Genomic DNA, 14,306 nt, shown 5'->3' on the forward strand with positions numbered 1-14,306 from the left:
TGAAACCCTCCCGCCGCCGCATGGGTCCCAAGGCGTCCGGCTCCGCGAAAAGCTCCTCTCATGAGCTCGGGCGTGTTGAGTAATTTGGTGCTGGCCCGATGTGACCGTTGCGTGTGCTCGGGTCGATTTATTACCGGCAGCACCTGCCCGTCATCATCCCCTCCTCAATACCATGGCAAGAGAGGAGATACCGACCCCTCACGTCCGCATCCGGCGTGCCGATTCCCCCTGCAGCCGTAATTGGAATCTCCGAGACGTCGCTGGAGCATGAGCGCCCCCGCGTCGACAGCTCGGATCCCAGAAGCAATCTGTCAATGGACAAAAAACGCGGGCAGTTACTATTCATCAGCGTCAAGGCACCAGATGGGAGGTCTGATTCGGATTTGAGGAAGAGTGTGCGGTCGTGGGTGACGACGGCGCAGCACCAGCACAGACGGCAGCGCGACTCCCAAGAACACTCCGGCGTCACCGAAGGGCAAGACTGTTGCCCTCCTTCCACGTCATCCTCGACCTCGGTGGTAGACTCGGTCACCGAAGACATCGACTCTCCCGCAGAACTACTCAGTCCACGGGTAGACTCGCCACACGCGTCTTCGAAACAACGACGGCCCGGCGTTAGGCGGCAGACCCAGTCTCACGATGGACGCAGCCCGCGAAAAGCCAACCGCGACATCACCAAGCGGCGCAGACCTTCCCGAAGGGTGACGACGCCGCTACTTGATAATGCGTCGCCCTTTGCGAGCCCTTCGCCTCAGCCGACCTCCGTGTCACCATGGCTGCCGCCTGCGTTGGAAGACCCCGCCGACCCGCTCGCCGTCTACGCTCGCCAGTTTGAAGTCAGCAGGTCGACGCTGTGGGATCATTACCTCTGGCAGGAAAAAGAGCACGGACGCTTGTTCCGGTCGAACTCGAATCGCTTCGAAGGCTGGGCACCACTGTGCCTGCATCCGCTGATTCTGTCGAACCCCGCCATGCTCACCACCTCCGTCCTCTTCACTGGCTGTCACCTACGCTACCTTCGACACCAGCAAGTCATGGACCCCATTGCGCATCATGTTCGCTCCCTGGCATATACCCACGTGCAAGCGGCGATTGACCATCCCGTGGAGCAGCGGAGCAATGCAACGCTGCTCGCCGTCGTCAAGCTGGCCTTTTTCGAAAGACTGTTTGGATACCATGCAGCGTATCGTATACACATGCAGGGCATGGCGCAGATGCTGCGTCTGCGCAACGAACTGAGGGAACAAGGGAGAGACGAGGGCATGGATAGCTACACCACACATCTGGTGCGGTGGTTCGACGCCAATCTGAGCGCGCTCGACGATACTCCTCCATGGCTGGCCGACGACCCATCGATATCGGATGGGGAGAGTGTGCCGACGCACGAACAGATATTCAGATTAGGCGTCCGAGATGCACAGCCGCAGCTGGACGATAGATAGTCATTGCCTTGATACCCACCCGCTCTTGTTAATGTGTCATCTCCTGTTTAACGGAACCTGACACCATTCTTTCACGTCTTTGTGCCTCATCATTCTCCAGATAGCGATGGGCCCGAAGGACGGAAAATGTCTGAGCAGCACGTAGCCTGGCCGACGCCTCTTGATGACTAAGCCACCCATCCGCGGCTGCCTCCTGGACTGAGGCAGCCAAAGTCAAATCTTTTTGAGCTCCAGAAACTCCATCCATTCATCCCTCACACGACCGCAACAATCAACCACAATGGCCGCACCCATGCTCTCCCGCGCCCTGCGGCCTACAATCGCCCCCTACGACCCCTCCGCCTTCATCTGCCTCGCCTGCCGCCGCCAACAATCCTCCTTCCGGCGCCAACGCAAAGCCCTGCGAGTCAAGCCCGATGCCTCCTTCGCGCCCTCCAAAACCGAAACCCAAGACCACATCATCTTCAACCCGCCGTCCAGCGCGCCCAACATCTACCACACGCCGGCGAAATTCCTGCCCAAGACGGATCCGCGGCGGACACTGCACTCGCTCGCGACGCTGCAATCCTCTCCATCCTCTTTATTTGCAAGCACGACTTCATCCAACCCCTCTACTCGCACCCCCATACCACCAAACCCGCAGTTCTCCGGCCCGCAAAATCTCAAACCAATCCGCGCACCCTATACGAAGAAATACCACCTCACGCAGCCGGAAATCGACGAAATGCGCGCCCTGCGCGCCGCCGACCCGCGCACGTGGACCCGCACCAAACTCGCGGAGAAGTTCGAGTGCTCGCCCTTCTTTGTGAGTTTATGCTGTGGCTCGCAAGAGGCGAAGGAGAGGCATGAGCGGGAGCTGGATGCGATTAAGAGGAGGTGGGGCCGGACGAAGACGGAGGCGAGGGAGGAGAGGGTTGTGCGGAAGGCGCTGTGGGGAAGGGATGCGTGAGGGTGGAGAGGGAGTATGTCTTGATGTGTTGAGGGGGCTGGGCCTTGTGCTGAGAGAGTGGGCTTTACAAGCTGGGTTTACTGTTGGTGCAAAGCAGGAACTGCGAACCCTGTTGCTGCACAAGCCAACAGTACTATGTCCACGTTGCCAGAAGCGACACTAGAGACATCACATGCGCTCGCAGATAAGGCTTGAAAGGGCCTCCAAGCATTTTCCAGTCTTTTGTACCATTATGTAAAAGATGGTCACGTGATGAGGTGGTGGGTGTCACCAGCCGTATGAGCAATCATTACATCAGCACTCTTAAATCCACCTCACTCTTTCATATTCGACATCACTCCTCACAATCGCGGTCTGTAAACTCGCGCGGTGCTGTTCGTGCTGTTCATGCTCGTTGGCCCGTTCCCGAAATTGCCAGTCTGACCCTACATTGAAACCACGAGTCAGTACCCACGCCAATGGATCGTGAGGAGACGATCGGAAAGAAGACATACCGAGAAGTCCGACACAACGCTCAAGTTCGCAATCCTGCCGAGCAAGTATTCAATCTGTCGGTACGCCACGCTGGGCTGGTATTGCGGGATCATGTGCCCGCTGAGATCAACGGTGGAGAGCGTGAAGCCGCGCTCCTCCCACCAACTGCCCATGATGCCCGCCCCCGCGGACGAGCCCTTCCCAACGGGCTCGTGGTAAGGAACGTAGAGATCGTTCCAGTTCTGCGGGGCGACGGAGAAGCCCTGCGCGCCGTTCCACGTCATGCCTTGCGTCGACATGATGGTGCCGTTGAGGAGGAGGACGAAGTCTGCCCGCCCTTGGCCCACCATTGTCACGCCTTTGTTCTTCTCAATGACGCGCGGGAGGACCGTCCAGCTGGAAGGCTCGCTGGTGTCGGTTGTCAGGACGCCGTTGGAGCATTCAGACCAATCGACGTCGGGGGCGTTGATTGCTTTCTTGACGTCGCTGCCTGTGGGTCGATGATGTTCTGGTTAGCTGGTTGCTTGTGAAGGCCGCATACGGCGTTTTCGTGGATCTTCTCTGGCCGACTTTGGGGACAGACTTACGGTTGAAGTAGATCCAAGGGGCCGGCTCATAGTCGAAAGAGCCGGGAAAGCCCAGAACATCCCAAAGATTCGGGCAGGTGGTCGTCACCTGGTCCCTCATTAGCATAAAGCCTTTCTCGAGGTATGGTTCGAGAGTAAGCCGCTTACGTCGTAAATATCAAAACAAGGATTCACTTCCGAGACAGCGTTCACAATCTCCCTCCAGTTGGCACAATGATCGGAGGAGGGTGGCTTGGGCAACGGCCCCTTGGGTGGGAACGTCATTGCCTCTTCCATGTACTTTGCGAACCCACACGCCTCATGCCGCTCCCACATGCGCTGCATGAAAGTGTCGTTGAGGCTGAACATCGGGCCCCAGTAAGCGGCCATGGGCACGGACGGGATGGCGTTTTGGACGTCGGGATAGGTCAGGTCGGGATCGTTGACTTGCATGCCTGTGATGCCGTAGTACTCGGTATTCGTTTCGTTGTGCATCGCGTCGGAGATGTACGGGACGTAGAAGCCAGCATACGACTCGCCGGTGATGTAGATCTTGCGGCCGTGCAGGCCGAAGGTGTCGACAAAGTTCTTCCAGAACCCGAGGAACTGCGACGCGACTTCGATCTGGTTCGTGGGCCTCTTGCTGCTCTTCACTGGGCTGAAACCGGTGCCGATGGGCTGCTCGACCCACACAACATTTGTCAAATTGACCCAGGTCCAAGGATTTTGCACTGGTCGATAGGTCTGTACGGTTGCCCGGTTAGCTCTCATTGCTCGTTGTAGCGGTTGCGGGGTACGTACTCCATACTGCCACTGCACCGGGCCGTTTTCTTGCAAGAAACCCTCCAAACTGGAGCAGCCAGGGCCACCATTGAGCCAGATGAGAATCTCATCATCAGCCAGCTTGTTATCCGACGGGAAGAACCAAAAATACATCTCGCCAGAATCCGTTTCGTTGGAAATGGGCAACAATCCAGCATAGCTCTCGCCGACATCAAAGTCGACAAAGGGCAAAGCGCTGCCGTTGACCTCAAACTTCTGCGTCATGGAGCTTCTCTTGATCTTCTGTCTCGCGGGCCCACCGTACTCGGCTCGCTTCTGGGACCGCGGAGCGGGTTGCATGGCGGCATTTCGGACGTGATTGAGGGCTTCAGGCTCTTGCATGCCGACATGGGCCCAGCTTCGGCGGTGTGCACTGTTGGCGAGCACACCGCTCGCGAGCAGTGTGGACGCGAGGAGGGAGTGGAAATGCATCTTGCCTTCGTATCCAATGCTTACAATGAGACAGGATCGGGGACGGAAAAGTCGAGAGGAGAGGGAAAAAGAGAGAACACCGACGGTCCCGCCTTTTCTTATCAAGGTAGCACCATTCCACTCCCCCCAAAACATACCTTTTCACCGTTATCCAGGCCCTGCGTCATTTTCTGGAAGCTCAGGCAAAAGGCGGAGAATCGTAGACAGGCCCACGCTATGCCATGCCCTATGCGGCATGGTCAGGCGATAAAGACGGAGGAGCCGTGGTTCCGAAGTGCAGGTACGACAGAAAACCGGCGCGGGGGCTATTACCTGCCAAAAAATGTCCTTGAGCCATTGAGGTGTAGTTCAACCTGGTACGCGCGCGTGGGCGCCGCAGGGTCGGCTTCTGATAGGCTGGGCGGCGTATACCAACCAACTTGTCCTGGCCCAAGTGGGCAGATACCGCGGGCGTTGCGAGGACGATTGCGCTAGTGGAGGTGGGATGTAACGCTGCCCGCACATCTTGGCTTGGAGCAGGCGGTAGGCTGCGTGCCAGAAGAAGTGAGACCACTCGTGAGCGGGCTCGCCTAGGTTACAAAGAAAGAGGGTGCCCTCGGGAGAGCTTACGTAGCGGCAGTGAATCACTTCTTCTGCATGGCGAGACCTCATCGCACAGCGGCTTCTTTCCGTCCCGTTCCCTCCTCTTGGTGATAGACGATGACTGCAGTAGTGCGAGCAGTTGGTGGTGCTCTGGTCGCGATACAGTCGTACTCTGAGCCGTGCCACGGACTGGCTTCCATTGTCGAAGAAGCTGAATATGTAGTTCGGGGCGGTCGGGGCGAAACGCCTGTCGTCCAGCCAAGCAATGCCCACGCGAGCTAGGCTTGATGGGCAGCTGCATATTGCGTATGCCTGTTCCGGTTGTACCTCAAACCCTGACTAATCTCCGCCAGATTGGTCACTGTGCACACATGCAATGCGTAATGCGAACACAATATGCCATATGCCAGTCGAACTATCAGCACTCAAACTTCAAAGACCTCCTGCACTCCACTCCAATCCTTTTTCAGCCTGCGCTCCCAATACCCATGGTGCTCCTTCAACCGCCACCGCTCCTCCCCACTCCCACTCCCCTCCGCCACCTTCTCGAAGAACAGCGGCTCATAAGGCCGCCCATGCGCCTCCAGCACCTTCCTCCTCGCCCGCTGCCGCTCCTCCAACCGCGCCTTCAGCGCCTCCGCAGCGTCGACCTCGCCACGCTCCAAAGCCTGCTGATCCGGGCGCAGACGGGAGTCGGTGGGCGGCAGGTGTCCCTTCTCCGCCTCCGTAATCTCATTCAGCGTCGCCGCGAACGCCGTGAAGCCGTACGCTTTCGACGCGTCGGGTACCAGAGATCCGACTTTCCAGATCGTGTCGCCTGTGTCCGTACGCTTTAGCCCTTCCGTCCACTTGCCTGATAACCCGACTTGTAGTGGCGTATCGCCTACGGCAGCGTCGAAGAGCTGAATGGTGACCTCCTCGCTGCGGCCGGAGAACATGCCGCCCGCTTTAAAAGTGGCCACGGCGCGCATGCGATTCGTCTCGTTGACGATCGTCATGCTCTGCACCGGCTCCACGTACTTTTCACCCGCAATGACATTGCGCAAGAAGCACGTCGCCTGGCTCCATGAGTATTGCTCGTGAGGCGCATGCAGCACGACGTACGCCCGTCCTTCGGTGTTCAGCTCTACCGACTTCCCCCAGAACTTCTGTACGGGTTGCGGCGACTGCGCGAAGGACCAGCCTCCATTATTAAGGCTTTCCGCTTGACATGCCATGCGAACAGGATGGTGCGACACCTTCTCCGCCACGAAGCGGAAACCCAAATCTTCGCGGACAAGTTCGAAGCTTTCGCCCAGCATGGGGTTGAAAGGCTTCCGGAGGGCGCGCTCTTTGACGCGGTTGTACGCGAAGTACGAGACTGCGAACGCAGCAACATACATGAGTCGTTCCTCGGGTTGCAAAGTCGTAGATGCGGCGGCATCGAGCAACGGTGAGTACTCCATGCTCTCCGCTAGACGTTGCAGAAGTGAGGTGGGCTCGTTGGCCGTCACTGGCATGGAGACGGTCGACAGGTCTTTGCCCGCGTTTTTGCGCAAGAAGCCGATGATGCTAGGTGGGGAATGTTTGGGCGGTGTGATGGTAGAGCGGCGTTTGACCGGGGAAAGAGGTAGGGGCGGCAGAGAGTCGGGGAGAGCCGAGAAAAGCGTCTTCGACGCCGACAAGTCGGTGCCTTGTCTAGCCAGCTCCCCAACATCATCCGTGCTGGAATCAGATTCCGCGTCCGAGTCGTGGCCAAACAAAGGCTCGTCGTGCGTTTCATCCGCTTCTCCAGCTTTGCTGATATTGAGCAGGGACGTTGCGTGATGCATATCCTCCGCGTCGAAGAACTCCTGGTCGTCGAAAGAGTCAATGGACATGCGCGACTCAGTAGTCGTCGGTGCGGGGATTCTGCGCGCACGACTCTCTGCAATCAGCGTGGCAAAATCAGACACCACACTGTTCAAGTCTTGCAACACCGCCATACACCGCTCATGCACGTCCACGTCCGCAGGCATTGGGAGCGCATTAAAGCTAGGTCGCCGGTGCGTGAGTTCCAGCGGAAGCGGCGAGATTGGGACCGCTCTATCGAAGGAAGGCGGGACAGTCAATTGCGCGGATGCACTTCGTTTGAATAGCGTCGAGGCCGGTCTTCGTTCCGCGCTGGCTTGTCGTTCACTTGGCCTGCGTCTCCAGAATGGTCGCTTGTCGTTGTGCAAGTCCTCTGATTCGGGAAAGTAGTCTCTCTGCTCGTAGGAGGTCGGGCTCGGAGCATTGCTGCTGCTACGAGAAGTCACGGTACCCAGTGGAGTGCCGTTGGACCCAGGGAGATATTTCGGATCGGTATCTTTGGCCAACGCTCGTACCGCATCCCTGGTGCCTGCGACCTTGCTGACAAGCTGCTCGAGCCGAGCCCATTCGTGGTCTTCCGCTGGATTAGGAGGACTGATGCGAAGAGAACCGCGCAGAGGTTTGACGGGTGAGGGAGAGAAAGAGGTAGCGCCGACGGCTGCAGACGCTCGCTCTAGCGCATCGCGCCAGCCCTCAAAATCCTTCTTGTTCAGCGCCTTCAGATGCCAGACTTCAGCACCCGAGTCAACGGAGAACTCTCGTGTCTTCTCGTTCGCGCCTACAGCCGCCAGGGAGAGTGGCACTGCGCCCCGAAGCGCAGAGGAATGGCGATTTTGGTAGTAGGAGAGGGTTGAGGACGTAAAGTCCAGGGAAAAGAAGCGCTTGGCGTACCCGCGGCCCTTCTTTCTCCGGCGTTTGTTGAGCACTCCAGTGTAGAAGGTGGTCCCTTCAATCCCTCGCGTCTCCACAGGTCCACTCTTCGATCGTGGTCGCGGGTCTTCCAGGATGCCCCTCTGCACTCCAGTCTGTGGAAGCGACTCATTCGAGTCGCCCAGCGGCCGCAACATGGGGCTGGCTCTCTTGCCAACACTGCTCGAGCTCTCGGAGAAGGCCTGAGCATAATGCAAGTGGTGTCCGGATTTTGGCGGCACGTTGACCGGGTGGGTGATGAGCACGAAGTTGACCGTCTTCGAGGTCTGCTTCGAGAATGTGTTGTCAAACACGAGCCCGTACATGCCACTCTCTCCAGTCGGCACATCGTATTTTCCTATCGATACTTTGTCCGGTCCACATCTGCCTGCCCATGTTATCAATCTCAGCCCGATGCCTTCCAGCTTTTCCACCACGTCGAGAGACTGGCTAGACCCGCGGCGCGTCAGTTTCTCGGGCGAGCCGTCAGGGGTTGGAGTTATGGGGGGTTCGAGGACGTCGGAGGTAGGTAAGTTGGGTGTGAGGCCATTCTTCGTGCCCGGGTGTTTGAATAGGCCAAAGTTGATGCTCTTTTTCTGAGGCTGTAGCGACCACGAGATGGTGTGATATTCTGCGACTTGAACCCATCGAACAATGTAGCTCTACAGTCAGGTGTTAGATTGTTGTCTGCAGGCTGTATCGCGCGCAATGCGTGCCATGGCGCACCTTAGAATGGACGACAATCTGCTCAATCCCCGCCATACCGCAAGCCCTCTGAGCGCGATGCAACGATTGTGTTATGTATACAACTCCGCGATGCGCGCAGGGTGGTACGATACGTGTCTTAAATTGGCAACAGGCAGACGTGTCGCATGCAGGGGGATCCAAGCTCTTCACCTCGGTCGCAAGACATGTCGCACTCTCGCCGTATTCGCGTAGGTGCGGAGGCTGTGTTGTCCAGATGCGAGGCCTTGCGAGCGCCGTCAATAGGAGGGAGGAGTGCGGATGTCTAGCGGACGCGATTCAATCCGAGCGGACAAGACTTGGCCCGCTTCCGAGCCTCGTATGCGTATACGCGGCGGGTTTAACGGGCAGTTGGCGTTGCGCACTGGCGGCTTCCATCAAGCAAGTAAGCACATTCGCAAGTATCCAAGATCGCCTACACTATGATATCAGGTGGAAGGTAAGCAGTACTGCTGAATAAGGCAAAGATAATGGATTACCTCACCCTCATGCGAGATCCCGCCGGCAACAGATGACCTGTAGGGAATAGAGTTGAGGCCCCGGATTCGGGCCCAACCTTAAAAGCTGTCACTCTCTATTGATTTCGCCCACTTCCAGGTACACACGCCAACCGCGTAGCTCGAGGCCAGACACCACTCCACAACCATTCCACACCCGCCCGGCATTGGACATGTCAGCTCAGCTGCGACCGCTCATGCTTTAGGGAAGCGTGCGTCGACGCTCGCACGAGCCAGACTCCATGGCCGACCTCCACAACACCCCAATTGTCATCGACAACGGCAGCGGCACCATCAGAGCAGGCTACGCCGGCGAGGACTTGCCGAAATGCTTCTTTCCCTCCTTTGTCGGCAAGCCGAAGCATCTGAAGGTGCTAGCTGGGGGGTTGGAAGGGGAGACGTTCATTGGCAATCGCGCACAAGAGCATCGGGGTTTGTTGAAGATTCGATATCCCCTGGAACATGGCATTGTCACCAACTGGGATGATATGGAGAAGATTTGGCAGTACATCTACACGGACGAGCTCAAGACATTGAGCGAAGAGGTGCGTCCACACACAGCAAGGGCTGAAGATTGATCTTGACTGACGACCATACCCCAGCATCCCGTACTTCTCACCGAAGCACCACTCAATCCTCGCGCAAATCGAGACACAGCTGCACAGATCCTCTTCGAAACCTTCAATGTCCCCGCGCTCTACACATCCATCCAGGCCGTCTTGTCGCTCTATGCCTCGGGAAGAACCACGGGCGTGGTGCTGGACTCTGGAGATGGTGTGTCGCATGCCGTACCCGTATACGAAGGCTTCGCCATCCCCAGCAGTATCAGAAGGATTGATGTTGCGGGAAGAGATGTCACGGAACACCTGCAGACCCTTCTCCGGAAAGGCGGTTCCGTGTTTCACACAAGCGCAGAAAAGGAAATCGTGAAACAGATCAAGGAAAAGACTTCATACGTCGCTCTAGATCCCAAGAAAGAAGAGAAGGACTGGACGGGGGCAAGTGCGCGGGGTATGGAAAACAAAGTCACCACCTACGACCTTCCCGACGGCCAAAAGCTGAGGATTGGCGCCGAGCGCTTCCGAGCTCCCGAGATTCTCTTCGATCCCGAGCTCATTGGTTTGGAATGGCCTGGACTGCACCAGATCGTGGTCGACTCAATCAGTCGCACCGACATGGACCTGCGCAAGTCGCTGTTTGGCAACATTGTGCTGTCCGGCGGCTCCACCATGATCAAGGGCTTTGGAGATCGACTGTTGTACGAGGTGCAGCGACTCGCGGTTAAGGACATGCGAATCAAGATTTTTGCCCCGCCAGAGCGACTGTACAGCACTTGGATTGGGGGGAGCATCTTGGCGGGACTGAGCACGTTCCGCAAGATGTACGTGACGATTGACGATTGGCACGAGAGTAAGTTTGGGCAGTCAAGGATTTGGCAAGTGTTTGTGTGGAGATTCGGCATCAGCTGACGTCCGTTCCAGATCCTGATATCATCCATCAGAAATTTGCGTGATGCATCGGTTCGATTGCAGACGTAGACACGTCGCAAAACAAGTTGCAGGTTGTGTCCACGGGGAACGTGCAGGTTCGCGTCACGATGATGAGCGCAAGGTGCGATTATGAGGAGCCCGAAATGGGTTGCGGGTAGCAGCGGGCCAAGAATCGCCGCAAGCACGTCCCAGCGATCGGCGGGATAGAGATGAAACGAACCACAGCGATGAATAACCCACCACGTTGGTGTCGTAATGGATGACAACCAATGCAGTACGTCGAGAAAAGCACGCAAGCAAAGCAGGGAGCCAACATTCAAGCAGTCTCTGCAGGGGCTAGCAATCTCACGATCGAAGCCTCCCATCACAACATCATGGATTCCCCGCGCGTGCTGCGCTTACCTAAATTTTACGTTTTTTGGCGCCCGACGAGCGACGCTGTTAGCGTGCGGTCCCACGTGTCTCGCCTGTTCGCTGGCGGTTCATACAGCACACCACTGCGGGACGAGGACTGCGGCGATGAGATCGACTTGCCCATGTCGCTTCTTCATGGGTAAAAATTTTCTCAGAGCACAGATGAGGCACATCAGTAAATCTCTCGCGACATTAATAAACCGCTCAGTGGAGCGTGGTCACATTGAGGCATTGAGATGACAGCAGACGGGCGATCCATCACGCAACGGGGTCCTCCAAGGGGCATGCAGGTACAGCAAGTACCGTGTACATTTTACACATCGAAACGCGACTTCTCGGCCCTGGGGTCACGCTCTCGCTGAGCAAGCGGGTGGCGTTGGCGAAAGGCGGAGGCGCCCAGGGAACACGCAGGCAAAGGAGCAGGCGAGATTGCGGAGAAGGGGGCGCCAGGGCGGTCTGGGACATGGGGCCGCCGGGCAACGTGGTGCCGTCAGCTGGGCAAACAACCTCCAGCCCCGGCCGAGGCGCGGCGCGCCATGCCGTTAGCGACGTTTCTGTGACTAACCCGCCGCCCAATCCGTCCCGCGCTTTCCAGTTAACTGCTAAGCGTCGAAAATTTTAGTCCTTGGGAGCAGGCCTCGTGATGCGCCCTCGCTGCCTCCTGCCGGTCGGCGTGACCTGGATGGAACGGTCGGTCGGATCGTGTTAATTGCGATATATCTATGCGGGAAGCGTAGGTCTGAGCGTTTTTCTCTTTGATCATTTTCTTCATTATCGCGCAAAACTCCATCCATCGACTTATAAGAATCTCGACAGCCTGCTCCTCGCTGCCCTGCTTTGATATCGCAGTGCAAACAACCACACCTTACCCTTTGTTCCCAAATACGCAGATTACAACACTACCCCTCATCCTGGAGGGCTGCTTTTCCTAAACACACAACACACTTCCATCACAACACAACACATCAACACAACTCCATCATGGCACCACGAAACGTCGCCGTCACAGAACCCCACCCCTCCGTCCCCAAAACCAGCAACGCCTACATCCATTCCGGCCGCGGCGGTGCAGGCAACTACAAACGCTACCAAACCTCCGAACTCAGCCTCGGGCCTTCAGCCACCGGCCCGGCATCACGCATCAACCTCTCCCTGGCGAATCTCAAGCGGCCCTCATTCGTCGCCAACGGCCGCGGCGGCACCGGCAACATGATGCACAAGACGCCCGGCACCGACACCGAGGAGCGCATGTTCCAGTTCGACGAGGAGATGGCGCGTCGCAGCGATGCTCAGGCCCCCGTGTACCACATTGGCCGCGGCGGGGCGGCCAACTTCGTTGACGAGAGGAGTTCGTCGGCGTCGCAGCGGAGTCGGCAGGATTCTTCGTCGTCGTCGGCGTCGATGAGGAGTCATTCTGAGGAGGTGCGGGGCGCTTTGTCCAAGTTGACGAGGCGGTGGTCGTGAGGGAGAGGCTGTTCTATTAACGATTATCATGTGTGCGAGCATTTGGTTTCCTAGCAAAGCATGGGGTTGGTAATGGGTCAAAAAAAGTTCGATTGTTTTCATAGTCCCCATGTGGACTCGGCGTCACGAAACGATGCCTGCCGTGGGGGCAGGCAGGGGCAAGCATCATTGGAAGGCCGGATGCCTTGTGGTGCATATCATAAGTTTTGCCTAGTTCTTCTGCGGCTTTAATAGCGTCGCAAATCTATTCGAGACCACGTCTCGTGGCAGATCAAACGCCGTTTCTCTTTGTTCCTGTTCATAGTCCGTCACCAACGCCAACACCTCCTGGCCGTATATGTTCGTCAAAGCAACGAGCCGGGATCATACCAACTGTCTCATGATCCGGCCGACCTGCGCAGGATCCGAGGCAGGAATTCCCAGACTCGGATCACGACGGCGGTAGACGGCACGAAAGAAGCCTCGCACACCATTACTAAACCACACCACCTCTCCATCCTCAAGGCTGTCCGTCGCCACCACGCCCTCCACACAGAGCCCCTTCTCCAACGCCCATCTCCTCGTCACTCCCTGTAAGCCTCCAGATGATGAAACAGGCGTCACCCACTTCCCTTGTCTATGGAAGTACGGTGTTGAGTTCGAACCGTCTAATACCTCCGCCTCAGCATTGTACATTAGGACTTCCTTCGTGGCACCCAAGGTCAGGATGCCGGCGTCCGCTCGCGCTCGGCTCTGCGGCGAGCGATCCCAGATTTTGTACATGGTCGCGTCGGTGACTTCTGTCGACCGCACGTCCAGCACCGCCGTCCACTCCGTCTCAGCAGCAGGATTGTTACCCGGGATGACTCCGTTCAATGCGCCCTTCCCTCCGCCGGCATCAAGGGACTGGGGAAACAAAACGTGCAGCGGCTGCCGCGGAATCTGGTAGATTTCCGTCGTCACGCGCCCGCTCTGGTACACTCGTCTGCGCACCCGCAGCGCCTCCGCCCACTCCGCTTCCTTGGGATGGCTGCGCTGCCACTGGCGCACGGCGAAGAGCAAGCTGTGCAAGAAATCCGCGGGTCGGGAATGCGCTTTGGGCGGGATTCCACTGTCCGTCCAGAACTGGGCGCTCCATTCTGCTACGCGCAGCCGGGTCCAGTGGTGTTCGAGCAGGTAGAAGGGACAGGAGATGTTGAAGGAGGCGGCGGTGTTTTCGGGGGAGGCGCGGAGCGAGGCGTCGTAGCGCACGGAGGTGTAGATGAAGGGTTCGTGGTCGTCGTCTAGTCCGGAGTGATGCGGTGATCGCTCGTTTTCGATGGTTGAGGTTAGGGATATGCCGCCGGCTGGGGTTTCGGGGGCGGCCATGGTTGGAGGACTCGGAAGGGGGCGGTCATTATTTCATTATAGGGGCATGCAACGAGTGTTGGATTCACGCGCGTAGCATCCGAGTTCCTGTTCGGACAGTCCGAGTTCAGAGTGAGGATGTCGTTGTAATATGGACAGCCAGATCACGTGGATGCATGAATCATCGCATTTGGTGAAGTCTTCGGGTTGGCCTCAGGCACTAATCGCCTTAGCCATGGCTTGAAGCGCGAGACATTTGACGGAAGAAGTGTGCTATGGTTGCAGACTATATCATCTAAAGATCTACCATCTCCATTGCAACAAGTGTTAACGAGCGTCTCGGACTCAGACTAGGACTTGCTTGC

The 14,306-nt window shown here is 57.4% G+C and overlaps 7 protein-coding genes across 7 annotated transcripts; 4 read left to right on the forward strand and 3 right to left on the reverse strand.

The window, feature by feature from the left end:
• Positions 1–188: 188 nt before the first annotated feature.
• Positions 189–1,649, forward strand: BDY17DRAFT_99796 (uncharacterized protein). Its single transcript, XM_033738925.1, has one exon. The coding sequence runs from the start codon at positions 315–317 to the stop codon at positions 1,440–1,442; it is 1,128 nt and encodes a 375-aa protein (XP_033591844.1). The 5' UTR covers positions 189–314; the 3' UTR covers positions 1,443–1,649.
• On the forward strand, positions 1,648–2,620 carry BDY17DRAFT_99795 (mitochondrial ribosomal protein subunit L20-domain-containing protein). The gene has a single exon (XM_033738924.1). It carries the CDS (start codon positions 1,723–1,725, stop codon positions 2,389–2,391), a length of 669 nt encoding a protein of 222 aa, XP_033591845.1. The 5' UTR covers positions 1,648–1,722; the 3' UTR covers positions 2,392–2,620.
• A 112-nt stretch (positions 2,621–2,732) lies between these two features.
• On the reverse strand, positions 2,733–4,595 carry BDY17DRAFT_247534 (Alpha/Beta hydrolase protein; the record flags this gene model as incomplete). Its single annotated transcript, XM_033730830.1, has 5 exons — positions 2,733–2,816; positions 2,886–3,351; positions 3,449–3,540; positions 3,600–4,175; positions 4,233–4,595. The coding sequence occupies 5 exons, from the start codon at positions 4,593–4,595 to the stop codon at positions 2,733–2,735; spliced, it is 1,581 nt and encodes a 526-aa protein (XP_033591846.1).
• A 1,097-nt stretch (positions 4,596–5,692) lies between these two features.
• BDY17DRAFT_308696 (Oxysterol-binding protein-domain-containing protein) lies at positions 5,693–8,768 on the reverse strand (the record flags this gene model as incomplete). Its single annotated transcript, XM_033735241.1, has 2 exons — positions 5,693–8,668; positions 8,733–8,768. 2 exons carry the CDS (start codon positions 8,766–8,768, stop codon positions 5,693–5,695), a joined length of 3,012 nt encoding a protein of 1,003 aa, XP_033591847.1.
• A 427-nt stretch (positions 8,769–9,195) lies between these two features.
• On the forward strand, positions 9,196–11,011 carry BDY17DRAFT_293229 (actin-related protein, ARP1 class). Its single transcript, XM_033732958.1, has 2 exons — positions 9,196–9,792; positions 9,850–11,011. The coding sequence occupies exons 1-2, from the start codon at positions 9,490–9,492 to the stop codon at positions 10,714–10,716; spliced, it is 1,170 nt and encodes a 389-aa protein (XP_033591848.1). The 5' UTR covers positions 9,196–9,489; the 3' UTR covers positions 10,717–11,011.
• An 818-nt stretch (positions 11,012–11,829) lies between these two features.
• BDY17DRAFT_293235 (uncharacterized protein) lies at positions 11,830–12,889 on the forward strand. Its single transcript, XM_033732959.1, has one exon. The coding sequence runs from the start codon at positions 12,133–12,135 to the stop codon at positions 12,613–12,615; it is 483 nt and encodes a 160-aa protein (XP_033591849.1). The 5' UTR covers positions 11,830–12,132; the 3' UTR covers positions 12,616–12,889.
• Positions 12,890–14,096, reverse strand: BDY17DRAFT_293236 (aminotransferase class IV-domain-containing protein). The gene has a single exon (XM_033732960.1). It carries the CDS (start codon positions 13,960–13,962, stop codon positions 12,979–12,981), a length of 984 nt encoding a protein of 327 aa, XP_033591850.1. The 5' UTR covers positions 13,963–14,096; the 3' UTR covers positions 12,890–12,978.
• Between the last annotated feature and the right edge of the window lie 210 nt (positions 14,097–14,306).

The sequence above is a fragment of the Neohortaea acidophila genome (assembly GCF_010093505.1).
Source record: "Neohortaea acidophila strain CBS 113389 unplaced genomic scaffold BDY17scaffold_3, whole genome shotgun sequence".
Taxonomy (NCBI): domain Eukaryota; kingdom Fungi; phylum Ascomycota; class Dothideomycetes; order Mycosphaerellales; family Teratosphaeriaceae; genus Neohortaea; species Neohortaea acidophila.

Excerpts from the sequence above, each read along its gene's own strand:
- BDY17DRAFT_99796 (XM_033738925.1), top strand. The coding sequence starts at position 315 with ATGGACAAAAAACGCGGGCAGTTACTATTCATCAGCGTCAAGGCACCA.
- BDY17DRAFT_99795 (XM_033738924.1), top strand. The coding sequence starts at position 1,723 with ATGGCCGCACCCATGCTCTCCCGCGCCCTGCGGCCTACAATCGCCCCC.
- BDY17DRAFT_293229 (XM_033732958.1), top strand. The coding sequence starts at position 9,490 with ATGGCCGACCTCCACAACACCCCAATTGTCATCGACAACGGCAGCGGC. Across the intron at positions 9,793-9,849 it reads TCAAGACATTGAGCGAAGAG|CATCCCGTACTTCTCACCGA; the intron begins GTGCGTCCACAC and ends ACCATACCCCAG.
- BDY17DRAFT_293235 (XM_033732959.1), top strand. The coding sequence starts at position 12,133 with ATGGCACCACGAAACGTCGCCGTCACAGAACCCCACCCCTCCGTCCCC.
- BDY17DRAFT_293236 (XM_033732960.1), bottom strand. The coding sequence starts at position 13,962 with ATGGCCGCCCCCGAAACCCCAGCCGGCGGCATATCCCTAACCTCAACC.